The sequence below is a fragment of the Pseudophryne corroboree genome, chromosome 1 (assembly GCF_028390025.1).
Source record: "Pseudophryne corroboree isolate aPseCor3 chromosome 1, aPseCor3.hap2, whole genome shotgun sequence".
Classification (NCBI taxonomy): Eukaryota; Metazoa; Chordata; class Amphibia; order Anura; family Myobatrachidae; genus Pseudophryne; species Pseudophryne corroboree.
The window spans coordinates 870,922,505-870,949,582 of record NC_086444.1 but is presented as its reverse complement, the minus strand read 5'-3'; the positions used below and the strand labels follow the sequence as shown (position 1 = coordinate 870,949,582).

Genomic DNA, 27,078 nt, shown 5'->3' with positions numbered 1-27,078 from the left:
GTACTAACTGGTTTGCCGGCTGTCTCATGTCGTCAACCGACTTTTGTAGCGTGCTGACACTATCCCGTAATTCCATAAACAAAGCCATCCATTCTGGTGTCGACTCCCTAGGGGGTGACATCACCATTACAGGCAATTGCTCCGCCTCCACGCCAACATCGTCCTCATACATGTCGACACACACGTACCGACACACAGCAGACACACAGGGAATGCTCTGATAGAAGACAGGACCCCACTAGCCCTTTGGGGAGACAGAGGGAGAGTTTGCCAGCACACACCCAAGCGCTATAAATATATATAGGGACAACCTTAATAAGTGTGTTCCCTTTATAGCAGCTCAAATATTATAAATATCGCCAATAAGTGCCCCCCCTCTCTGTTTTTACCCTGTTTCTGTAGTGCAGTGCAGGGGAGAGTCCTGGGAGCCTTCCTCGCAGCGGAGCTGGGCAGGAAAATGGCGCTGTGTGCTGAGAATAGGCCCCGCCCCCTTTTCGGCGGGCTTCTTCTCCCGGTTTTTTTTGGAACCTGGCAGGGGTTAAATACATCCATATAGCCCCAGGGGCTATATGTGATATATTTTAGCCAGAATAGGTATATTACATTGCTGCCCAGGGCGCCCCCCCCAGCGCCCTGCACCCTCAGTGACCGCTGGTGTGAAGTGTGCGGAGAGCAATGGCGCACAGCTGCAGTGCTGTGCGCTACCTCATGAAGACAGACGTCTTCTGCCGCCGGTTTCTGGACCTCTTCTCTATTCGGCATCTGCAAGGGGGTCGGCGGCGCGGCTCCGGTGACCCATCCAGGCTGTACCTGTGATCGTCCCTCTGGAGCTAGTGTCCAGTAGCCTAAGAAGCAAATCCATCCTGCACGCAGGTGAGTTCACTTCTTCTCCCCCAAGTCCCTCGTTGCAGTGAGCCTGTTGCCAGCAGGACTCACTGAAAATAAAAAACCTAACAAACTTTTTCTAAGCAGCTCTTTAGGAGAGCCACCTAGATTGCACCCTGCTCGGACGGGCACAAAAACCTAACTGAGGCTTGGAGGAGGGTCATAGGGGGAGGAGCCAGTACACACCACCTAGTGGTCAAACTTTTACAATTTTGTGCCCTGTCTCCTGCGGAGCCGCTATTCCCCATGGTCCTGACGGAGTCCCAGCATCCACTAGGACGTCAGAGAAATAATATATACAAAGTGATAGGGAAAATCATAAGTGTTAATAATAAGAATTTACTTACCGATAATTCTATTTCTCGTAGTCCGTAGTGGATGCTGGGACTCCGTCAGGACCATGGGGATTAGCGGCTCCGCAGGAGACAGGGCACAAAAGTAAAAGCTTTAGGATCAGGTGGTGTGCACTGGCTCCTCCCCCTATGACCCTCCTCCAAGCCTCAGTTAGGATACTGTGCCCGGACGAGCGTACACAATAAGGAAGGATTTTGAATCCCGGGTAAGACTCATACCAGCCACACTGTACAACCTGTGATCTGAACCCAGTTAACAGCATGATAACAGCGGAGCCTCTGAAAAGATGGCTCACAACAATAATAACCCAATTTTTGTAACAATACTATGTACAAGTATTGCAGACAATCCGCACTTGGGATGGGCGCCCAGCATCCACTACGGACTACGAGAAATAGAATTATCGGTAAGTAAATTCTTATTTTCTCTGACGTCCTAGTGGATGCTGGGACTCCGTCAGGACCATGGGGATTATACCAAAGCTCCCAAACGGGCGGGAGAGTGCGGATGACTCTGCAGCACCGAATGAGAGAACTCCAGGTCCTCCTCAGCCAGGGTATCAAATTTGTAGAATTTTGCAAACGTGTTTCCCCTGACCAAGTAGCAACTCGGCAAAGTTGTAAAGCCGAGACCCCTCGGGCAGCTGCCCAAGATGAGCCCACCTTCCTTTTGAAATGGGCATTTACATATTTTGGCTGTGGCAGGCCTGCCACAGAATGTGCAAGCTGAATTGTACTACACATCCAACTAGCAATCGTCTGCTTAGAAGCAAGAGCACCCAGTTTGTTGGGTGCATACAGGATAACAGCAAGTCCGTTTTCCTGACTCCAGCCGTCCTGGAAACCTATATTTTGAGGGCCCTGACAACATCTAGCAACTTGGAGTCCTCCAAGACCCTAGTAGCCGCAGGTACCACAATAAGCTGGTTCAGGTGAAACGCTGACACCACCTTAGGGAGAAATTGGGGACGAGTCCTCAGCTCTGCCCTGTCCGAATGGACAATCAGATATGGGCTTTTTTGAGACAAAGCCGCCAATTCTGACACTTGCCTGGCCGAAGCCAGGGCCAACAGCATGGTCACTTTTCATGTGAGATATTTCAAATCCACAGATTTGAGCGGTTTAAAATGTGATTTGAGGAATCCCAGAACTACGTTGAGATCCCACAGTGCCACTGGAGGCACAAAAGGGGGTTGTATATGCAGTACTCCCTTGACAAACTTCTGGACTTCAGGAACTGCAGCCAATTCTTTCTGGAAGAAAATCGACAGGGCCGAAATTTGAACCTTAATGGACCCCAATTTGAGGCCCATAGACACTCCTGTTTGCAGGAAATGCAGGAATCGACCGAGTTGAAATTTCTTCGTGGGGCCTTCCTGGCCTCCCACCACGCAACATATTTTCGCCACATGTGGTGATAATGTTGTGCGGTCAGCTCCTTCCTGGCTTTGACCAGGATAGGAATGACCTCTTCCGGAATGCCTTTTTCCCTTGGGATCCGGCGTTCCACCGCCATGCCGTCAAACGCAGCCGCGGTAAGTCTTGGAACAGACATGGTACTTGCTGAAGCAAGTCTCTTCTTAGCGGCAGAGGCCATGAGTCCTCTGTGAGCATTTCTTGAAGTTCCGGGTACCAAGTCCTTCTTGGCCAATCCGGAGCCACGAGTATAGTTCTTACTCCTCTACGTCTTATAATTCTCAGTACCTTGGGTATGAGAAGCAGAGGAGTGAACACATACACCGACTGGTACACCCACGGTGTTACCAGAACGTCCACAGCTATTGCCTGAGGGTCTCGACCTGGCGCAATACCTGTCCAGTTTTTTGTTCAGGCGGGACGCCATCATGTCCACCTTTGGTCTTTCCCAACGGTTCACAATCATGTGGAAGACTTCCCGATGAAGTCCCCACTCTCCCGGGTGGAGGTCGTGCCTGCTGAGGAAGTCTGCTTCCCAGTTGTCCACTCCCGGAATGAACACTGCTGACAGTGCCATCACATGATTTTCCGCCCAGCGAAGAATCCTTGCAGTTTCTGCCATTGCCCTCCTGCTTCTTGTGCCGCCCTGTCTGTTTACGTGGGCGACTGCCGTGATGTTGTCCCACTGGATCAATACCGGCTGATCTTGAAGCAGAGGTCTTGCTAAGCTTAGAGCATTGTAAATTGCCCTTAGCTCCAGTATATTTATGTGGAGAGAAGTCTCCAGACTTGATCACACTCCCTGGAAATTTTTTTCCCTGTGTGACTGCTCCCCAGCCTCTCAGGCTGGCATCCGTGGTCACCAGGACCCAGTCCTGAATGCCGAATCTGCGGCCCTTTAGTAGATGAGCACTCTGCAGCCACCGCAGAAGAAACACCCTTGTCCTTGGAGACAGGGTTATCCGCTGATGCATCTGAAGATGCGCTCCGGACCATTTCTCCAGCAGATCCCACTGAAAAGTTCTTGCGTGAAATCTGCCGAATGGAATCGCTTCGTAAGAAGCCACCATTTTTCCCAGGACCCTTGTGCAATGATGCACTGACACTTTTCCTGGTTTTAGGAGGTTCCTGACTAGCTCGGGTAACTCCCTGGCTTTCTTCTCCGGGAGAAACACCCTTTTCTGGACTGTGTCCAGAATCATCCCTAGGAACAGCATACGTGTCGTCGGAAACAGCTGCGGTTTTGGAATATTTTAGAATCCACCCGTGCGGTCGTAGAACTACTTGAGATAGTGCTACTCCGACATCCAACTGTTCTCTGGACCTTGCCCTTATCAGGAGATCGTCCATTTTCTTTGAAGAATCATCATTTCGGCCATTACCTTGGTAAGGACCCGGGGTGCCGCGGACAATCCAACCGGCAGCGTCTGAAACTGATAGTGACAGTTCTGTACCACGAACCTGAGGTACCCTTGGTGAGAAGGGCAAATTGGGACATGGAGGTAAGCATCCCTGATGTCCCGGGACACCATATAGTCCCCTTCTTCCTGGTTCGCTATCACTGCTCTGAGTGACTCCATCTTGATTTGAACCTTTGTATGCAAGTGTTCAAATATTTCAGATTTAGAATAGGTCTCACCGAGCCGTCTGGCTTCAGTACCACAATATAGTGTGGAATAATACCCCTTTCCTTGTTGTAGGAGAGGGTACTTTGATTATCACCTGCTGGGAATACAGCTTGTGAATTGTTTCCAATACTGCCTCCCTGTCGGAGGGAGACGTTGGTAAAGCAGACTTCAGGAACCTGCGAGCGGGAGACGTCTCGAATTTCCAATCTGTACCCCTGGGATACTACTTGTAGGATCCAGGGGTCCACTTGCGAGTGAGCCCACTGCGTGCTGAAACTCTTGAGACGACCCCCCACCGCACCTGAGTCCGCTTGTACGGCCCCAGCGTCATGCTGAGGACTTGGCAGAAGCGGTGGAGGGCTTCTGTTCCTGGGAATGGGCTGCCTGCTGCAGTCTTCTTCCCTTTACTCTATCCCTGGGCAGATATGACTGGCCTTTTACCCGCTTGCCCTTATGGGGACTTAGGCTGAAAAGACGGTGTCTTTTTCTCCTTTATACGGCAATACTTCCATGTGCCGTTTGGAATCTGCATCACCTGACCACTGTCGTGTCCATAAACATCTTCTGGCAGATATGGACATCGCACTTACTCTTGATGCCAGAGTGCAAATATCCCTCTGTGCATCTCGCATATATAGAAATGCATCCTTTAAATGCTCTATAGTCAATAAAATACTGTCCCTGTCAAGGGTATCAATATTTTCAGTCAGGGAATCCGACCAAGCCACCCCAGCGCTGCACATCCAGGCTGAGGCGATCGCTGGTCGCAGTATAACACCAGTATGTGTGTATATACTTTTTAGGATATTTTCCAGCCTCCTATCAGCTGGCTCCTTGAGGGCGGCCCTATCTGGAGACGGTACCGCCACTTTGATAAGCGTGTGAGCGCCTTATCCACCCTAAGGGGTGTTTCCCAACGCGCCCTAACTTCTGGCGGGAAAGGGTATACCGCCAATAATTTTCTATCGGGGGAAACCCACGCATCATCACACACTTCATATAATTTATCTGATTCAGGAAAAACTACAGGTAGTTTTCACACCCCACATAATACCCTTTTTTATGGTACTTGTAGTATCAGAAATATGTAACACCTCCTTCATTGCCCTTAACATGTAACGTGTGGCCCTAATAGAAAATACGTTTGTTTCTTCACCGTCGACACTGGAGTCAGTGTCCGTGTCGACCGACTGAGGTAAATGGGCGTTTTAAAGCCCGACTGTGTTTGAGACGCCTGGACAGGTACTAATTGGTTTGCCGGCCGTCTCATGTCGTCAACCGACCTTGCAGCGTGTTGACATTATCACGTAATTCCTTAAATAAGCCATCCATTCCGGTGTCGACTCCCTAGAGAGTGACATCACCATTACAGGCAATTGCTCCGCCTCCTCACCAACATCGTCCTCATATATGTCGACACACGTACCGACACACAGCACACACACAGGGAATGCTCTGATAGAGGACAGGACCCCACTAGCCCTTTGGGGAGACAGAGGGAGAGTTTGCCAGCACACACCAAAACGCTATAATTATACAGGGACAACCTTTATATAAGTGTTTTCCCTTATAGCATCTTAATATATAATCATATCGCCAAATAAGTGCCCCCCCTCTCTGTTTTAACCCTGTTTCTGTAGTGCAGTGCAGGGGAGAGCCTGGGAGCCTTCCCACCAGCAGTTCTGTGAGGGAAAATGGCGCTGTGTGCTGAGGAGAATAGGCCCCGCCCCCTTTTCGGCGGGCTTCTTCTCCCGTTTTTCTGACAACCTGGCAGGGGTTAAATACATCCATATAGCCCCAGAGGCTATATGTGATGTATTTTTAGCCAGTATAGGTACTTTCATTGCTGCCCAGGGCGCCCCCCCCAGCGCCCTGCACCCTCAGTGACCGTTGGTGTGAAGTGTGCTGAGAGCAATGGCGCACAGCTGCAGTGCTGTGCGCTACCTCATGAAGACTGAGAAGTCTTCAGCCGCCGATTTCTGGACCTCTTCTCTCTTCAGCATCTGCAAGGGGGTCGGCGGCGCGGCTCCGGTGACCCATCCAGGCTGTACCTGTGATCGTCCCTCTGGAGCTAGTGTCCAGTAGCCTAAGAAGCCAATCCATCCTGCACGCAGGTGAGTTCACTTCTTCTCCCCTAAGTCCCTCGTTGCAGTGAGCCTGTTGCCAGCAGCACTCACTGAAAATAAAAAACCTAATAAAACTTTTACTCTAAGCAGCTCTTTAGGAAAGCCACCTAGATTGCACCCTTCTCGGCCGGGCACAAAAACCTAACTGAGGCTTGGAGGAGGGTCATAGGGGGAGGAGCCAGTGCACACCACCTGATCCTAAAGCTTTTACTTTTGTGCCCTGTCTCCTGCGGAGCCGCTAATCCCCATGGTCCTGACGGAGTCCCAGCATCCACTAGGACGTCAGAGAAAAAGTGTTAGGGTGTGCCGACCTGAAGCTTCAGGTCGGCACACCCTAACACTTTATTAACACTTACGATTTTCCCTATCACTTTGTATATATTATTTTAATCACACCACTTACATAGCACTTCTGTGCTTCTTATTAACCCTTATTAATTCTCACCTGTGTGCTGACCTGGGGTGGCCGACCTGTGCCGGCATCATGGAGTCCTGCACCTGGACCCATACCTAGTATTAGGGACCCCCAGTGACGGAGAAGCCTTGTCGATCGGCCTGGGGTCTTAACCCTATATCTGCAGATATACGCAACTAAGATCTCCGTATTATCTGACTATTATGTAGTAATATTTTTCACTCGTGTGCATTAAGGAACACATTGTTTTTTCCTACACAGAATTACCCCTCCCTTTTAGCACCTGAGTGACATTACAATCTGATTGAGCAGCTTTCCGTTTTGTGCAACATAAGTATTATGAAGAGAGTTGAGTTAGGAGGCACACAACACCAAGAACAATGCAATAACTATCATTTTAGAGAAGATATTCATATTCTCATCACTGGACCCCAAACCTACATTAACGCTCATCCTTTACACTCTAGTTATATTAATACAGAACTAGAGTTATTTCTCAGCCAGTGTGTAGTTTATAGTGCAGTCTCAATCTCCTATCCTGCCTCACTCAAACAATGGTTAGATGGTTTGCCCTCAACAGTACCTGCAGTAACATAGTAATTGAGGTTGAATAGAGGCAAAATGCCCATCGTGTTCAACCTGTATTAGGTTGAGTCGGTTATAATGTACCTGCTGAAGTAATGTTTTAGGACTAGTTAACTATAAAGCATGCTACTACCGGATTAACAATGTCAATATTTTAAATGTTATAACCTTGGATATAATTTTCAATCAGAAATGTATCCAATCCTTTTTTAAATGCATTTACAGAGTCCACCATTACCACCTTCCCTGGCAGTGAATTCCAAATCCTTAATGCCCTAACAGTGAAGAACCCTTTCCTCCGTTGTGTACGGAATTCTCTCCTCCAGCCTCAGTGAGTGCCCCACGTGTCCTAAACAGTGTTTTTAATAAATAATTCTTCTGATAACTCTTTGTAATGCCCCTTTACATATTGAAGATAATAATGTCTCCTCTTAGACGCCTCTTTTCCAGTGTATACATGTTCAACCTAGTAAGCCTTTCCTTGTAATCCAGTCCTCGCCTTTGAACCCTTTCGAGTTCACTGATTTTTTTTGATTTTTTTTTTTATAAATACAGTGGTGCCTAAAACTGAACACAATATTCCAGGTGCAGACATACCAATGATTTGTACAGCGTCAGGATTACATCCTCGTCCCATGCACGCTAGCACCTTACTTGCCTTCTTTACTGCGCTTTGACATTGTATACGGTTATTAAGCCTATTGTCAATGAGTACCCCAAAATATTTTTCCAATACTGTTACCCCTAGACTGTCCCCATTTAATATGTAGGGTGCAAGTTTGTTTTTAGTCCCGAAATGCATAACCTTGCATTTTTCTATGTTGAACCTCATTCTCCGTTTAGACGCCCAGGTATCAAGTTTAGATAAATCATTCTGCAGAGACTCCATATCTATTTCGGAATTAATTACCCTACACAGTTCAGTATCATTTGCAAAGATTGACACTGCTTTCCAGGCCATTGATAAATATGTTGAACAGTAGTGGCCAGAGTACGGACCCTTGTACTCTTCCTATAAAAAATAAAATAAAATAAGAATTTACTTACCGATAATTCTATTTCTCATAGTCCGTAGTGGATGCTGGGGACTCCGTAAGGACCATGGGGAATAGCGGCTCCGCAGGAGACTGAGCACATCTAAAGAAAGCTTTAGGACTAACTGGTGTGCACTGGCTCCTCCCCCTATGACCCTCCTCCAAGCCTCAGTTAGGATACTGTGCCCGGACGAGCGTACACAATAAGGAAGGATTTTGAATCCCGGGTAAGACTCATACCAGCCACACCAATCACACTGTACAACCTGTGATCTGAACCCAGTTAACAGTATGATAACAGAGGAGCCTCTGAAAAGATGGCTCACAACAATAATAACCCGATTTTTGTAACAATAACTATGTACAAGTATTGCAGACAATCGGCACTTGGGATGGGCGCCCAGCATCCACTACGGACTATGAGAAATAGAATTATCGGTAAGTAAATTCTTATTTTCTCTAACGTCCTAAGTGGATGCTGGGGACTCCGTAAGGACCATGGGGACTATACCAAAGCTCCCAAACGGGCGGGAGAGTGCGGATGACTCTGCAGCACCGAATGAGAGAACTCCAGGTCCTCCTCAGCCAGGGTATCAAATTTGTAGAATTTAGCAAACGTGTTTGCCCCTGACCAAGTAGCTGCTCGGCAAAGTTGTAAAGCCGAGACCCCTCGGGCAGCCGCCCAAGATGAACCCACTTTCCTTGTGGAACGGGCTTTTACAGATTTTAGCTGTGGCAGGCCTGCCACAGAATGTGCAAGCTGAATTGTACTACAAATCCAACGAGCAATAGTCTGCTTAGAAGCAGGAGCACCCAGCTTGTTGGGTGCATACAGGATAAACAGCGAGTCAGTTTTCCTTACTCCAGCCGTCCTGGAAATATTTTCAGGGCCCTGACAACATCCAGCAACTTGGATTCCTCCAAGTCCCTAGTAGCCGCAGGCACCACAATAGGTTGGTTCAGGTGAAAACGCTGGAACCACCTTAGGGAGAAACTGAGGACGAGTCCTCAATTCCGCCCTGTCCGAATGGAAAAACAGATAAGGGCTTTTACAGGATAAAGCCGCCAATTCTGACACGCGCCTGGCCCAGGCCAGGGCCAACAGCATGACCACTTTCCATGTGAGATATTTTAACTCCACAGATTTAAGTGGTTCAAACCAATGTGACTTTTGGAACCCAAACTACATTGAGATCCCAAATTGCCACTGGAGGCACAAAAGGAGGCTGTATATGCAGTACCCCTTTTACAAACGTCTAAACTTCAGGGACTGAAGCTAGTTCTTTTTTGGAAGAAAATTGACAGGGCCGAAATCTGAACCTTAATGGACCCCAATTTCAGGCCCATAGACACTCCTGTTTGCAGGAAATGTAGGAATCGACCCAGTTGAATTTCCTCCGTCGGGCCTTACTGGCCTCGCACTACGCAACATATTTTCGCCAATTGCGGTGATAATGTTTTTGCGGTTACATCCTTCCTGGCTTTAGATCAGGATATGGATAACTTCATCCGGAATGCCTTTTTTCCTTCAGGATCCGGTGTTCAACCGGCATGCCGTCAAACGCAGCCGCGGTAAGTCTTGGAACAGACAGGGTCCTTGCTGGAGCAGGTCCCTTCTTAGAGGTAGAGGCCACGGATCCTCCGTGAGCATCTCTTGAAGTTCCGGTTACCAAGTCCTTCTTGGCCAATCCGGAGCCACGAATATAGTGCTATTTCCTCTCCATCTTATCAATCTCAGTACCTTGGGTATGAGAGGCAGAGGAGGGAACACATACACTGACTGGTACACCCACGGTGTTACCAGAGCATCTACAACTATTGCCTGAGGGTCTCTTGACCTGGCGCAATACCTGTCGAGTTTTTTAATCATGTGGACGACTTCTGGGTGAAGTCCCCACTCTCCCGGGTGGAGGTCGTGCTGAGGAAGTCTGCTTCCCAGTTGTCCACTCCCGGAATGAATACTGTTGACAGTGCTATCACATGATTTTCCGCCCAGCGAAGAATCCCTGCAGCTTCTGCCATTGCCCTCCTGCTTCTTGTGCCACCCTGTCTGTTTACGTGGGTGACTGCCATGATGTTGTCCGACTGGATCAACACCGGCTGACCTTGAAGCAGAGGTCTTGCTAAGCTTAGAGCATTGTAAATGGCCCTTAGCTTCAGGATATTTATGTGAAGGGATGTATCCAGGCTTGACCCTAAGCCCTGGATATTCCTTCCCTGTGTGACTGCTCCCCAGCCTCGCAGGCTGGCATCCGTGGTCACCAGGACCCAGTCCTGAATGCCGAATCTGCGGCCCTCTAGAAGATGAGCACTCTGCAACCACCACAGGATGGATACCCTTGTCCTTGGTGACTGGGTTATCCGCTGATGCATCTGAAAATGCGACCCGGACCATTTGTCCAGTAGGTTCCACTGGAAAGTTCTTGCGTGGAATCTAACGAATGGGATTGCTTCGTAGGAAGCCACCATTTTTACCCAGAACCCTTGTGCATTAATGCGCGCTATATATATATATATATATATATATATATATATATATATATATATATATACACACACACACACAGGGATAACCTTATATAAGTGTTTTTCCCCTTATAGCTGCTGTATGTTTTAATACTGCGCCTAATTAGTGCCCCCCTCTCTTTTTGAACCCTTTCTGTAGTGTAGTGACTGCAGGGAAGAGCCAGGGAGCTTCCCTCCAACTGAGCTGTGAGGGAAAATGGCGCCAGTGTGCTGAGGAGATAAGGCCGCCGAAAAGGGGGCGGAGCCTATCTCCCGTTTTTCTGTATATTCTGGCAGGGGTTAAATGCATCCATATAGCCCAGGAGCTATGTGTGATGTATTTTTTGCCATGTAAGGTATTTTTATCATGTTTTATTGCGTCTCAGGGCGCCCCCCCCCCCCAGCGCCCTGCACCCTCAGTGACCGGAGTATGAAGTGTGCTGAGAGCAATGGCGCACAGCTGCAGTGCTGTGCGCTACCTTATTGAAGACAGGAACGTCTTCTGCCGCCGATTTTTCCGGACCTCTTCGCTCTTCTGGCTCTGTAAGGGGGCCGGCGGCGCGGCTCCGGGACCCATCCAGGCTGGGCCTGTGATCGTCCCTCTGGAGCTAATGTCCAGTAGCCAAGAAGCTCCTGATGAGGTGGCGGATGGTCTCCTGAGGGATCTACTCCCAGACCTGGACTAAAGCATCCGCCAACTCCTGGACAGTCTGTGGTGCAACGTGGCGTTGGTGGATGGAGCGAGACATGATGTCCCAGATGTGCTCAATTGGATTCAGGCCCGGGGAACGGGCGGGCCAGTCCATAGCATCAATGCCTTTGTCTTGCAGGAACTGCTGACACACTCCAGCCACATGAGGTCTAGCATTGTCTTGCAATAGGAGGAACCCAGGGCCAACCGCACCAGCATATGGTCTCACAAGGGTTCTAAGGATCTTATCTCGGTACCTAATGGCAGTCAGGCTACCTCTGGCGAGCACATGGAGGGCTGTGCGGCCTCCCAAAGAAATGCCACCCCACACCATTACTGACCCACTGCCAAACCGGTCATGCTGGAGGATGTTGCAGGCAGCAGAACGTTCTGCTTGGTGTCTCCAGACTCTGTCACATGTGCTCAGTGAGAATCTGCTTTCATCTGTGAAGAGCACAGGGCGCCAGTGGCGAATTTGCCAATCTTGGTGTTCTCTGGCAAATGCCAAACGTCCTGCATGGTGTTGGGCTGTAAGCACAACCCCCACCTGTGGACGTCGGGCCCTCATACCACCCTCATGGAGTCTGTTTCTGATCGTTTGAGTAGACACATGCACATTTGTGGCTTGCTGGAGGTCATTTTCCAGGGCTCTGGCAGTGCTCCTCCTGTTCCTCCTTGCACAAAGGCGGAGGTAGTGGTCCTGCTGCTGGGTTGTTGCACTCCTACGGCCTCTTCCACGTCTCCTGATGTACTGGCCTGTCTCCTGGTAGCGCCTCCATGCTCTGGACACTACGCTGACAGACAGCAAACCTTCTTGCCACAGCTTGCATTGATGTGCCATCCTGGATGAGCTGCACTACCTGAGCCACTTGTGTGGGTTGTAGACTCCGTCTCATGCTACCACTAGAGTGAAAGCATTGCCAGCTTTCAAAAGTGACCAAAACATCAGCCAGAAAGCATAGGAGCTGAGAAGTGGTCTGTGGTCACCACCTGCAGAACAACTCCTTTATTGGGGTTGTCTTGCTAATTGCCTTTAATTTCCACCTATTGTCTATTCCATTTGCACAACAGCATGTGAAATTGTTGTCAGCGTTGCTTCCTAAGTGGACAGTTTGATTTAACAGAAGTGTGAGTGACTTGGAGTAACATTGTGTTGTTTAAGTGTTCCCTTTATTTTTTTTGAGCAGTGTAATTCAGCTATATTAAAGGAGAGTTATGGTAGACTTACCATGGTTAACTTTCTGCGAGGTACACTGGGTTCCACAGGGAATACATCGGGGTGTAGAGCGGAAACTTGGAACCAGAGGCACCATCAGGAAAAGCTTTCACTGTCCCAGGATGCATTGGGCCCCCCTCTATAACCCTGCCACCAGGTATTGACAGCTCAGTTTCATTAACTAGTCCAATGCAGGAGCAGGTAGAAGAGAAGGCAGATGTTAGCCACATGGTACCCTCTCCTGTCATGAGATTAAGGTTCTAACAGCTAATGCCATACAACCCAAAGAAGCTCGGTGCGTTAGGGTGTGGAACCCAGTGTACCTCGCAGAAAGAGTTAACCATGGTAAAGTCTACCATAACTATTTTTCTATAGTGTGGTACATGGTGTTCCACAGGGAATACATCGGGGATGACCTAAAGCATTTCCTCAAGGGAGGAGACACGCATTAGCGGGTAAGAGAACCCAGCATCCTGGGAGTCTGAAGTATCAAAAGGGATAGAATCTAATGAACTTGTTCACAGAGGACCACGTTGCCGCCTTACACAATTGTTCTGGGAACGCGCCACGATGGACTGCCCCAGAATGTCCAACAGAGTAGAATGGGCTTTAACTGCAGCAGGAGCTGGGAGTCCAGCCTGCACATAGGCTTGCACAATCACCAATCTAATCCATATGGCAAAGCTTGGCTTATTCGCAGGCCAGCCACGTTTGTGAAAACAAAAGGAAATCTGAACTCCTGATAGAGGCAGTCCTCTCCACATAGATACGGAGAGCCCTAACCACATCCAAAGAACGTTCTTTTGGGGGACAAATCCGAAGAGGCAAAGGCCGGTACCACAATCGCTTGGTTAAGGTGAAAAGAGGACACCAACTTAGTCAGAACCTAGGTGAGTTCGTAGAACATCCCAGTCCCAGTGGAATATGAGAAAGGGTGGACGACAGGACAAAGCGCCATCTGGCAGAGGCAATGGCCAGCAATAACAGGACCTTGGCTGAGCCATTTAAGGTCCACTGATTCAATAGGTTCAAATGGAGATTCTTGCAGAGCATTCAGCACAACAGACAAATCCCATGGAGCCACAGGAGGGACACAGGGAGGCTTAATCTGTATAACGCCCTGAATGAACGCCTGAACATCAAGTATAGAGAATTTCTCTCTAAAACCAAACAGACAAGGCAGATATATGAACCTTGAGGGAGGCCAGATGAAGACCTAAGTCCAGGCCTCTTTGCAAAAAATCCAGTATTTTGGAAGTTCTGAATCTATGGACATCGTAATTCTTCTCAGCACACCAGATGAAGTAACAATTCTAAACCCTGTAATAAATCCGGGCAGAGGCCGGTTTACGGGCTTTCAACATCGTTTGAATAACCGCCTCTGAAAATCCTTTGGATCTCAGGAGTGATGCTTCAAGAGCCACGCCGTCAAAGCCAGTCTGGGTAAAGACAAGGGCCCTGCACGAGGAGGTCTGGTCATTGATAGACCCTGCAGGTCTGGGAACCAATGCCGTCTGGGCCACGCTGGAGCGACTAGAAGCAGCCTTCCTCCTTCCTGTTTAAACTTCCGTAGAACCCTGGGCAGGAGTGACACTGGAGGGAACATGTAAGGCAGCCGAAAGTTCCATGGAATTGCCGGTGCGTCCACGAACGCTGCTTGAGGATCCCTTGTCCGTGATCCGAAGACCGGAACCTTGTGATTGTGTCGAGACACCATTAGGTCTACGTCCGGTAGACCTCACCTGTCCACTAGGAGTTATTATTATTACTACATTTTATTTATAAGGCGCCACAAGTGTTTTGCAGCATCGTACAAAAGACAGTACAGGGAGACAAAAACTTAGCATTACAGTAAATAAACAAACAAAAATAGAGTACAGGTAACAAAAGAGCACCACAATTCTCAAGACCTAATACAGCTAAGATGTAAGTAGTGAGGGAGTGATCATCGTACTCCTAGGGGCTGGTGGCCATAGGTGGAGATGAGCCTTTACCAGCAGGTTAAAATGCGGGTAAAAAGTTGAAAGACATCTGGATGAAGACTCCACTCTCAGACGTGTACGTCTTGGCGACTGAGGTAGTCCGCTTCCCAGTTCAGAACACCCAGAATGAACACTGCCAATATACTTGGCAGATGGCGTTATGCCCAACAACGGATTTTTGACACTTCCTTCATAGCCATGCGGCTTCAAGTGCCGCCTAGATGGTTTATGTATGCCACTGTCATGGAGTTGTCTGACTGTACTGGAACCGGTCTGTTCCGTACCAGAGGCAAGGTGAGCGATAATGCATTGAACACCGCCCTCAGCTCTAGGATGTTTATTGGGAGGAGTGCATCTTCCTTGGTCCACCGACCCCGAAAAAATAAGAATTTACTTACCGATAATTCTATTTCTCGGAGTCCGTAGTGGATGCTGGGGTTCCTGAAAGGACCATGGGGAATAGCGGCTCCGCAGGAGACAGGGCACAAAAGTAAAGCTTTCCGATCAGGTGGTGTGCACTGGCTCCTCCCCCTATGACCCTCCTCCAAGCCAGTTAGGTACTGTGCCCGGACGAGCGTACACAATAAGGGAGGAATTTTGAATCCCGGGTAAGACTCATACCAGCCACACCAATCACACCGTACAACTTGTGATCTAAACCCAGTTAACAGTATGATAACAGCGGAGCCTCTGAAAAGATGGCTCACAACAATAATAACCCGATTTTTGTAACTATGTACAAGTATTGCAGATAATCCGCACTTGGGATGGGCGCCCAGCATCCACTACGGACTCCGAGAAATAGAATTATCGGTAAGTAAATTCTTATTTTCTCTATCGTCCTAGTGGATGCTGGGGTTCCTGAAAGGACCATGGGGATTATACCAAAGCTCCCAAACGGGCGGGAGAGTGCGGATGACTCTGCAGCACCGAATGAGAGTACTCCAGGTCCTCCTTAGCCAGGGTATCAAATTTGTAGGATTTTACAAACGTGTTTGCCCCTGACTAAATAACCGCTCGGCAAAGTTGTAAAGCCGAGACCCCTCGGGCAGCCGCCCAAGATGAGCCCACCTTCCTTGTGGAATGGGCATTTACATATTTTGGCTGTGGCAGGCCTGCCACAGAATGTGCAAGCTGAATTGTATTACACATCCAACTAGCAATAGTCTGCTTAAAAGCAAGAGCACCCAGTTTGTTGGGTGCATACAGGATAACAGCAAGTCAGTTTTCCTGACTCCAGCCGTCCTGGAACCTATATTTTCAGGGCCCTGACAACATCTAGCAACTTGGAGTCCTCCAAGTCCCTAGTAGGTGCAAGGCACCACAATAAGCTGGTTCAGGTGAAACACTGACACCACCTTAGGGAGAGAACTGGGGACGAGTCCGCAGCTCTGCCCTGTCCGAATGGACAAACAAATATGGGCTTTTTTGAGAAAAAAACCACCAATTTGACACTCGCCTGGTCCAGGCCAGGGCCAAGAACATGGTCACTTTTCATGTGAGATGCTTCAAATCCACAGATTTGACTGGTTTTAAACCAATGTGATTTGAAGAATCCCAGAACTACGTTGAGATCCCACAGTGCCACTGGAGGCACAAAAGAGGGTTGTATATGCAATACTCCCTTGACAAAGTTCTGGACTTCAGGAACTGAAGCCAATTCTTTCTGGAAGAAAATTGACAGGGCCGAAATTTGAACCTTAATGGACCCCAATTTGAGGCCCATAGACACTCCTGTTTGCAGGAAATGCAGGAATCGACCGAGTTGAAATTTCTTTGTGGGGCCTTCCTGGCCTCACACCACGCAACATATTTTCGCCACATGTGGTGATAATGTTGTGCGGTCACCTCCTTTCTGGCTTTGACCAGGGTAGGAATGACCTCTTCCGGAATGCCTTTTTCCCTTAGGATCCGGCGTTCCACCGCCATGCCAACAAACGCAGCTGCGGTAAGTCTTGGAACAGACATGGTACTTGCTGAAGCAAGTCCCTTCTTAGCGGCAGAGGCCATAAGACCTCTGTAAACATCTCTTGAAGTTCCGGGTACCAAGTCCTTCTTGGCCAATCCGGAGCCATGAGTATAGTTCTTACTCCTCTACGTCTTATAATTCTCAGCACCTTAGGTATGAGAAGCAGAGGAGGGAACACATACACCGACTGGTACACCCACGGTGTTACCAGAACGTCCACAGCTATTGCCTGAGGGTCTCTTGACCTGGCGCAATACCTGTCCCGTTTTTTGTTCAGACGGGACGCCATCATGTCCACCTTTGGTATTTCCCAACGGTTTACAATCATGTGGAAAAAACTTCCCGATGAAGTTTCCACTCTCCCGGGTGGAGGTCGTGCCTGCTGAGGAAGTCTGCTTCCCAGTTTCCATTCCCGGGATGAAACACTGCTGACAGTGCTATCACATGATTTTCCGCCCAGCGAAAAGTCCTTGCAGTTTTTGCCATTGCCCTCCTGCTTCTTGTGTCGCCCTGTCTGTTTACGTGGGCGACTGCCGTGATGTTTTTCCCACTGGATCAATACCGGCTGACCTTGAAGCAGAGGTCTTGCTAAGCTTAGAGCATTATAAATTTACCCTTAGCTCCAGTATATTTATGTGGAGAAAAGTCTCCAGACTTGATCACACTCCCTGGAAATTTTTTTTCTTTGTGTGACTGCTCCCCAGCCTCTCGGGCTGGGCTCCGTGGTCACCAGCATCCAATCCTGAATGCCGAATCTGCGGCCCTCTAGAAGATGAGCACTCTATAACCACCACAGGAGAGACACCCTTGTCCTTGGATATAGGGTTATCCGCTGATGCATCTGAAGATGCGATCCGGACCATTTGTCCAGCAGATCCCACTGAAAAGTTCTTGCGTGAAATCTGCCGAATGGAATTGCTTCGTAGGAAGCCACCATTTTCTACCAGGACCCTTGTGCAATGATGCACTGTTTTTAGGAGGTTCCTGACTAGCTCGGATAACTCCCTGGCTTTCTCTTTCGGGGGAAACACCTTTTTCTGGACTGTGTCCAGAATCATCCCTAGGCACAGCAGACGTGTCGTCGGGATCAGCTGCGATTTTGGAATATTTAGAATCCACCCGTGCTGTTGTAGCAGTATCCGAGATAGTGCTACTCCTACCTCCAACTGTTCCCTGGACTATGCCCTTATCAGGAGATCGTCCAAGTAAGGGATAATTAAGACGCCTTTTCTTCGAAGAAGAATCATCATTTCGGCCATTACCTTAGTAAAGACCCGGGGTGCCGTGGACAATCCAAACGGCAGCGTCTGAAACTGATAGTGACAGTTCTGCACCACGAACCTGAGGTACCCTTAGTGAGAAGGGCAAATTTGGGACATAGAGGTAAGCATCCCTGATGTCCCGGGACACTATATAGTCCCCTTCTTCCTGTTCGTTATCACTGCTCTGAGTGACTCCATCTTGATTTGAACCTTTGTAAGTGTTCAAAAAATTTTTTAGATTTAGAATAAGTCTCACCTAGCCTTCTGGCTTCAGTACCACAATATAGTGTGGAATAATACCCCTTTTCTTGTAGTAGGAGGGGTAATTTAATTATCACCTGCTGGGAATACAGCTTGTGAATTTTTTCCCATACTGCCTCCTTGTCGGAGGGAGACCTTGGTAAAGCAGACTTCAGGAGCCTGCGAAGGGGAAACGTCTCGACATTCCAATCTGTACCCCTGGGATACTACTTGTAGGATCCAGGGGTCCTGTACGGTCTCAGCGCCATGCTGAGAATTTGTCAGAAGCGGTGGAACGCTTCTGTTCCTGGGAATGGGCTGCCTGCTGCAGTCTTCTTCCCTTTCCTCTATCCCTGGGCAGATATGATCTTATAGGGACGAAAGGACTGAGGCTGAAAAGACGGTGTCTTTTTCTGCAGAGATGTGACTTAGGGTAAAAACGGTGGATTTTCCAGCAGTTGCCGTGGCCACCAGGTCCGATGGACCGACCCCAAATAACTCCTCTTCCTTTATACGGCAATACACCTTTGTGCCGTTTGGAATCTGCATCACCTGACCACTGTCGTGTCCATAACATCTTCTGGCAGTTATGGACATCGCATTTACTCTTGATGCCAGAGTGCAAATATCCCTCTGTGCATCTCGCATATATAGAAATGCATCCTTTAAATGCTCTATAGTCAATAAAATACTGTCCCTGTCAAGGGTATCAATATTTTTAGTCAGGGAATCCGACCAAGCCACCCCAGCTCTGCACATCCAGGCTGAGGCGATCGCTGGTCGCAGTATAACACCAGTATGTGTGTATATACTTTTTATGATATTTTCCAGCCTCCCGTCAGCTGGTCCTTGAGGACGGCCCTATCTATAGACGGTACCGCCACTTGTTTTGATAAGCGTGTGAGCGCCTTATCCACCCTAAGGGGTGTTTCCCAACGCGCCCTAACTTCTGGCGGGAAAGGGTATACCGCCCATAATTTTCTATCGGGGGGAACCCACGCATCATCACACACTTTATTTAATTTATCTGATTCAGGAAAAACTATGGTAGTTTTTTCACATCCCACATAATACCCTCTTTTGTGGTACTTGTAGTATCAGAAATATGTAACACCTCCTTCATTGCCTTTAACGTGTGGCCCTAATAAGGAATACGTTTGTTTATTCACCGTCGACACTGGATTCAGTGTCCCTGTCTGTGTCTGTGTCGACCGACTAAAGTAAACGGGCGTTTTAAAACCCCTGACGGTGTTTTTGAGACGTCTGGACCGGTACTAATTGTTTGCCGGCCGTCTCATGTCGTCAACCGACCTTGCAGCGTGTTGACATTATCACGTAATTCCCTAAATAAGCCATCCATTCCGGTGTCGACTCCCTAGAGAGTGACATCACCATTACAGGCAATTGCTCCGCCTCCTCACCAACATCGTCCTCCTACATATCGACACACACGTACCGACACACAGCACACACACAGGGAATGCTCTGATAGAGGACAGGACCCACTAGCCCTTTGGAGAGACAGAGGGAGAGTTTGCCAGCACACACCAAAAACGCTATAATTATATAGGGACAACCTTATATAAGTGTTTTCCCTTATAGCATCTTTTTTATATATTTCTAACGCCAAATTAGTGCCCCCCCTCTCTGTTTTAACCCTGTTTCTGTAGTGCAGTGCAGGGGAGAGCCTGGGAGCCTTCCCTCCAGCCTTTCTGTGAGGGAAAATGGCGCTGTGTGCTGAGGAGATAGGCCCCGCCCCTTTTTCGGCGGCCTCGTCTCCCGCTCTTAACGGATTCTGGCAGGGGTTAAATATCTCCATATAGCCTCCGGAGGCTATATGTGAGGTGTTTTTAGCCAAAATAGGTTTTCATTTGCCTCCCAGGGCGCCCCCCTCCCAGCGCCCTGCACCCTCAGTGACTGCCGTGTGAAGTGTGCTGAGAGGAAAATGGCGCACAGCTGCAGTGCTGTGCGCTACCTTTAGAAGACTGAGGAGTCTTCTGCCGCCGATTCTGGACCTCTTCTTATTTCAGCATCTGCAAGGGGGCCGGCGGCAAGGCTCCGGTGACCATCCAGGCTGTACCTGTGATCGTCCCTCTGGAGCTGATGTCCAGTAGCCAAGAAGCCAATCCATCCTGCACGCAGGTGAGTTCACTTCTTCTCCCCTAAGTCCCTCGTTGCAGTGATCCTGTTGCCAGCAGGACTCACTGTAAAATAAAAAACCTAAGCTAAACTTTTCTAAGCAGCTCTTTAGGAGAGCCACCTAGATTGCACCCTTCTCGGCCGGGCACAAAAATCTAACTGGCTTGGAGGAGGGTCATAGGGGGAGGAGCCAGTGCACACCACCTGATCGGAAAGCTTTACTTTTGTGCCCTGTCTCCTGCGGAGCCGCTATTCCCCATGGTCCTTTCAGGAACCCCAGCATCCACTAGGACGATAGAGAAAAAGAGAGAGTGTTGCTCCAACACCGCTACCCATCCCCTCAAGCTGGCATCCGTCGTCAGGAGGACCCAGAAGGGACGGCCCCTGCTCAACTGCTGGTCCTGGAGCCACCAGATCAGCGATAAACGAACCTCTGGAGTCAACAAGATCCTTTGGGATCTGATCCGATGAGGCAGGCCGTCCCACTTGGAAAGAATTAATCATTGCAGAGGGCGAGAATGAAATGGAGCGCACTGCACCATGTCGAACGTCGACACCATCAGGCCAAGTACCTGCATCGCCGAGTTAACGGACACTCTGGTGTGACGAATGAAGTGTCTTGCCCTGTCCTGGATTTTCAGGACCTTGTCTGGAGACAGGAACAGTCTGACTGTCCAGAAGCGCCCCTAGGTGCACCATGCTCAGAGCTGGGACCAGCGAGGACTTCTCCCAATTGATCAGCCATCCGTGGGCTTGTAAGCAACTCACCGTCAATTGTAGATGACTGAGGAGGACATTGTGGGAACGCGCCAGAATCAGCTAGTCGTCCAAGTACGGCAGGATTCTGACTCCCTGACGATGGAGGTGCGCAGTCATCACCTCGGTGAAGATCTGAGGAGCCGTAGTCAGTCCGAACGGCAGAGCCCGGAATTGGCAGCTATGGTGGGCCTATGCATGGCCCCAGCGAGGGAAAATAAAATAAATATATATAAATAAATTATATATATATATATATATATATATATATATATATATATATATATATATATATATATATATATATATATATATCAATTTAAATTATGTGTTGTCTGCGTGTCTTGTATGTTGTATTAATGTAATTTTGAGAATATATATATATATATATATATATATATATATATATATATTTATTTTGTTGAGCTTCACTGGTTGCCCTTTTTGATTGCTCCTAAATGCCCCCTTTGTATATGTTTGGGCTATGGGTGGTGCTGTGAGTGTTTCCACTCATTTGCGCTGTCCCTATGGTTCAGATATTATGATGGTACAATTACTTTATGTGTACCTGTATAAGTTGCCTGTAGGTGGCGCTATACTTGTTTGGTGCCATTGATACTTCTGATTTGACTGCGGCCTGAGAGATATATATGACACTTATGTATAGTTTATGCCTTTAACAATATGGCCCGGGTGGTACATGATGCAATGCACGTCCAGTCTTGACGTGCGTTCCATGTCGGGTGCTGGACCGCAATGACACGTGACCGGAAGTACTTCCGGATGCGTTCCACGCAGTGGTTGGAACGCACGCCGGGATTGAGTGTGTTTTGGCGGCATCTGAGCATTTAAAGGGCAGCCGGTGAGGAGGTATGACACTTCCGCTGTAAGTAGCTCTGCTATCTTGTATTTCTTATGGGCATATAATGATGGAAAACTTGATAAAGGTCCACATGGACCGAAACGTCGCTGATTTTACTGCCATGCATCTATAAAAAGCCTTGCATAAATATGTTGTGAGTATTGGATTAAAAATACCTTGAAGCGAATTGAAGTTTGGAGAGTGCCCATGTCTGGACTATGTTTATCGGAAATCTCCTTTTGCCTGGTGGTTTTCTGTGTAGTGCACCACGCTGCTGCTTATGAAGATGAGTGCTGGACTTCTTAAAAAAAAAATATACATACATACATACATACATACAGATGAGACATGAAGTAAGCGGCACTCTAAGTCTGTTTGAAAGTCAAATATATTTCACACAAATAGTGATCCGACGTTTCGGGGTCCAAGCGCCCCTTTGTCAAGGTTGTTCACCTTGACAAAGGGGCGCTTGGACCCCGAAACGTCGGATCACTATTTGTGTGAAATATATTTGACTTTCAAACAGACTTAGAGTGCCGCTTGCTTCATGTCTCATCTACCTACCTACTTCTGAGATGGCACCTAAGCAGTGAAGTGTGGAGGGGGAGTGCACAGATTATATATATATATATACACACACACACTTAATGGCTGACAGTGGTCCTTATTCAGCTTGGATCGCTATTGAGAAACTGCGTTTTTCTCAGAACTGCTTCTGCTAATAACGTATGTGAAGAGTCGCCCCCATGAAAGGTAAAAGACGCCCACTGATGCATAGGCAAATTTGCACAAGTAGTTGTATAACTGCAACGCATAGGCATGAATTGAGTACCTTGGACAATTCCGGTTGACCCATGCATACACGCCTGCAGTGGCGCCAAGATTATAATTGCAGCTGATGTCGGATCAGACTGCCATGACACGCCCCATAAACGCTGTGTAAACTTCCCACAGATGACCACTTCCCGGCAATCGCCATGCGATTGTACTTTGCAGGGCATGCGATCACATTGCGAAAGCATTTTGGCCTTTGCGCAATCATCCGATAATCACCCAATTTGTAATTTAGCAACTGAAGCTGAATTAGGCTCAGTGTCTGCTGAAGTATAATTTGTTTTATGGGATGGTCCAGTTTTGCATTAGTTTTAAAAACGTAAGCTATTAAATTGCTAATAACATCTTTCTGCAGCGGGGTACACTGTTCCACAGGGAATACATCGGGGTGTAGAGCGGGATCTTGGATCCAGAGGCACCATCAGGCAAAGCTTTGACCATCCCAGGATGCATTGGGGCCTCCTCTATAACCCCGCCTCCAGGCACTGAGAGCTCAGTTTCAAGTGGTGCCTGCAGGCAGCAGGTCACCTAACAGGCGGGCTGCACTGATCGGCCCTTAAAAAGCTATAGAAGACTTCAAGGGACGCAGAATTAGGCCCCAAGACACTTAACCTATCAATACACTCCCAACTGTAAGAATGAGCCATTCAGAAAGGAGTGAAGTGAAAGTTTTCATTATGTCATCTCAAAACAACATTGGTGCAATTCCTTGCTTGATAAGCTCTTGCTATAGCTGACACATTGTAAACTCTTGATCACATTAACCTCCATAGCAAGCCATTTCCTTTATGCAATGCATTTAGTCGTGAAACTGCATGCCTGAACACAATGGCTAGCTACATTACCTAGAGCCTAGTTAAAAGGAAACATTATGTAACTGGGAACTTACACTGCTACAAAACTATATATGTCAACATGGCCTCCAATGGAAGTGGGCTCTCTTGTTACGCGAGGTAGACGCTACAAATTGCAGATCACAGATCAACCGACATGAACTGTAATGATTTAGGACTTGTGCCGCTTTCAAACATGTGATCAGGGAATTTGCTGGGTCTAGCAAGCCCTCAAATTCCTTGGTCTCAGCTCCATGACCCCTTGGTCGGGAGCAGGGTCGTGGGTCCAGGACTTAGCCCCAGATTCCTTTCACACATGAAGAAATCCTGGGTTGATGTTTGTTCATGTAAAAAACGGGGATATAGCTCCAAGTGTGAAAGGGGTAATAGAGGTTACTATGAGAAAATGATTGCCTGAGAAGATACACAGCACAAATCAAATGATCTCTCTACCAGTTCTGTAGAAGTTATGTGCTTTGCTTTCCTTGCGAGGAGGAAAACGTTTCAGATGAACACAAAAACTGGCCACACACACACACACACACACACACACACACACACACACACACACACACGTCAGGGTCTCGGAGGTCATGCAACTGTCAATTCCAGGGGGGATCTCCAGCATCCCCACCCACCCCCATAGCCTAGCCATAACATTTAAATAATGCCAACATAATAACTCAACATTGTGGTGTCAACCGTTTGACTATATACTGACTTACTGGTGCTCAAAACTACAAATACTAAAAACAATACCATCAGTGATGTAACTTCAGACAATAAAATGTTTACAATTGTGCAAAGTAAGCAAATCTATTCTTCTTAAAGATGTATGTAAGCAAACAAATTATATGCTATTTTAGTCCACTCAATTTTACCTCAGTAAGCAACGTTCTGAAAATGTTACACCTTTGGAATGACTTGTGTCTATATCTTTCTAAACATTTATAAAATAAAGCAGTGGTTCCAAAACGGAGGTCCTCAAAGCACCCCAACAGTTTGGTGTTCATTGAGGACTACATTTGGGAACCACTGGAATAAACGTAAACAAACAAATACACTGGTGTCCATAGCTTAAGGACATGGGGCTTTGTCTAATGATTTTGCTCAAAGGTTGGATACTTGCTAGTTACACAATGTTTGCAGTTTCTAAATGGCAATTCTGCCACACAAATTACCCAAACAAGGGAATATTTATTATAATTCACTCCAATCACTTGAGCGGGGATAAAAAAAAACAAAAAAAATAAAACAAAACACACTGCTTCATGAATTAAGGGGGGTACTCACGGAGCGATATTCTAAGCAATCTGACTAAATTGCTTCGAATTTGAGCATTATCGCTCCGTGTGTACCCCCTACAGCGAGAGCGATGCGCAGCCCCGCTATTGCTGGTGCTAGATTGGCCTAGAGCGCCCCCCCCCCCCCCAGTCTCCCCCCACACGCTCAGCACAGATCACACTGTGCTGAGCGGCGGGAGAGATGTGTGCTGAGCGGTTCGCTCAGCACACATCTCTCCCGCATCGTCCCGTCTATATGCGCCCTTAGTCAATTTAAAACAGGACTGTGCCAAAATATTTTAAGGCATTCACATCCATTTCAAAGGTGTGCTAATTAATGTGTACTACATACATAAAGCCCACTGAATAGGAAAAGCTCCTGCAATGGAGTCTTCTAAATTTGCAGACATACAATACTATTGGAGATGTCAAGTATATTCCAATAATCCTGTATTTTTTTATTTTATTATATTTATTTTTTTTATTTGGTTTATCCATGTCCCTGAAACTACCAAACACCTCCCTCCCCCCACCCACCCAAATGCAGACTTTGACACTCAATGATGTAATACCATCAATGTTTTCTTGTGTTTTTTTTGTTCAGCCGATATTAAAATATACAGTTATTTAAACACAAAAGTCAGCATTGGGTCTTTTTTTACTTTCAAAGCACTAAAACAAAAAAGGATTGAAACAGGCAGTTAAACAAGTATTTTAAATAAATATGGTCAAATACATAGTCTAACAGAAGCCGGAAATTTGTGCATGGAGGGAAAAGAGGGGAAGGGGGGTGACAGAACAGATGCACATCTCATACTGCACAAAAACTGAAATATTATTTGCTTATTACCTGGTTGAATTCATCTGTGAAGCAATCCGAGGCATTTAATACACATGAAAAGACAAGTTAGAGATGGAAAGACTATCTAGCCGGTTAGGAAATATAGAACGGAAGAGTGCAGCGGTCCGTTGTCTGCAGAAGAGAAAGAGAGGAAATTAAAACACGTATGCAGAAACACACCCCCTTGGCCTTACAAAGCATGTGAATGTTCAGTGTTAGCTTTCACTTTTCAATGGACTGTCACTGCCACCTAGTGGAAGCAATCCATTAACTGAACGCTTCACATTATAGAGAAAATAGTACATCATCCACATTAACTAAAACAAACTATTTAAAATAAAAGAATATCGTAACTGGCCTTAAAATGTTTAACAGGGCAAGTGCTTCATATAACTTGCTAATAGTGATAAAAAAAAAAAAAAAAAAAAAAAAGTATCAAGTTTACATAGAAATAATAATGTAGGTTAAAAAACCTAGTAATAGGGATATAGAGAAACTGCCTATGTAACACAAAGGCTCAATATAAATAAAAAACTCTCTCCAATAACACACAAATAAAAAACTCTCTCCAATAACACACAGAACTCACCGCAATAGTCATGACCCAAATCCCCATTACTTATCACTGCATTAAATTTACAAGCCCAAAGTCAAGGGACCCCATTTCACTTCAAGCTTAAATGCATTGAACACTTCAAGAACCAAACCATTACGGAGTGCTGAGCTATGTGCTTTATGTATTACACACGACTCATACCATTAGATTATCATTTTATGCAGAGCACTCATATTGAATGGAATAAATAGCAAGGGGAATCAGGCTAGCTGGAGGTCTAGCCTAGTGTCTAATGCAGTGGTTTCCAAACTTTTTTGAATCACGGCGCCCTAGAATATCAGAAGTTTTTTCATGGCACCCCTAGGCCAAAAATGTCTTATTGAGAAATTTAGAAATAAATATTACATTAAGTAGATCGCGTTTATAGGTCATCCTTAGGGTCAGTTGTGTGGTGAGGGACAAGATTTGCTTCTGTTTGTCCCCATATTTTATGACTGGCAGCCACCAGCACTGGTTTTGCCTATTATATTGACCATGAATAATTTGAATTAGTCCTGGACCACCAACCCAGGACACTCCTGCAAGTGTCCCGAAGCACCCCAGGGAGCCATGGCACACAGTTTGGGAACCTCTGGTCTAATGCCTTCTATGGAACATACTCTTATGC

General features: G+C 47.2%; 1 protein-coding gene across 1 annotated transcript in view; it reads right to left on the bottom strand.

Moving 5' to 3' along the window:
• The window catches only part of PPP1R3B (protein phosphatase 1 regulatory subunit 3B), a 35,234-nt gene that overhangs the window by 7,607 nt on the left and 549 nt on the right, over positions 1-27,078 (bottom strand). The window contains exon 2 of the mRNA XM_063920039.1: positions 25,865-25,987. Coding sequence (XP_063776109.1) covers positions 25,865-25,899 — 35 coding nt within the window. The 5' untranslated portion in view covers positions 25,900-25,987. The remainder of the gene's footprint in view (positions 1-25,864; positions 25,988-27,078) is intronic.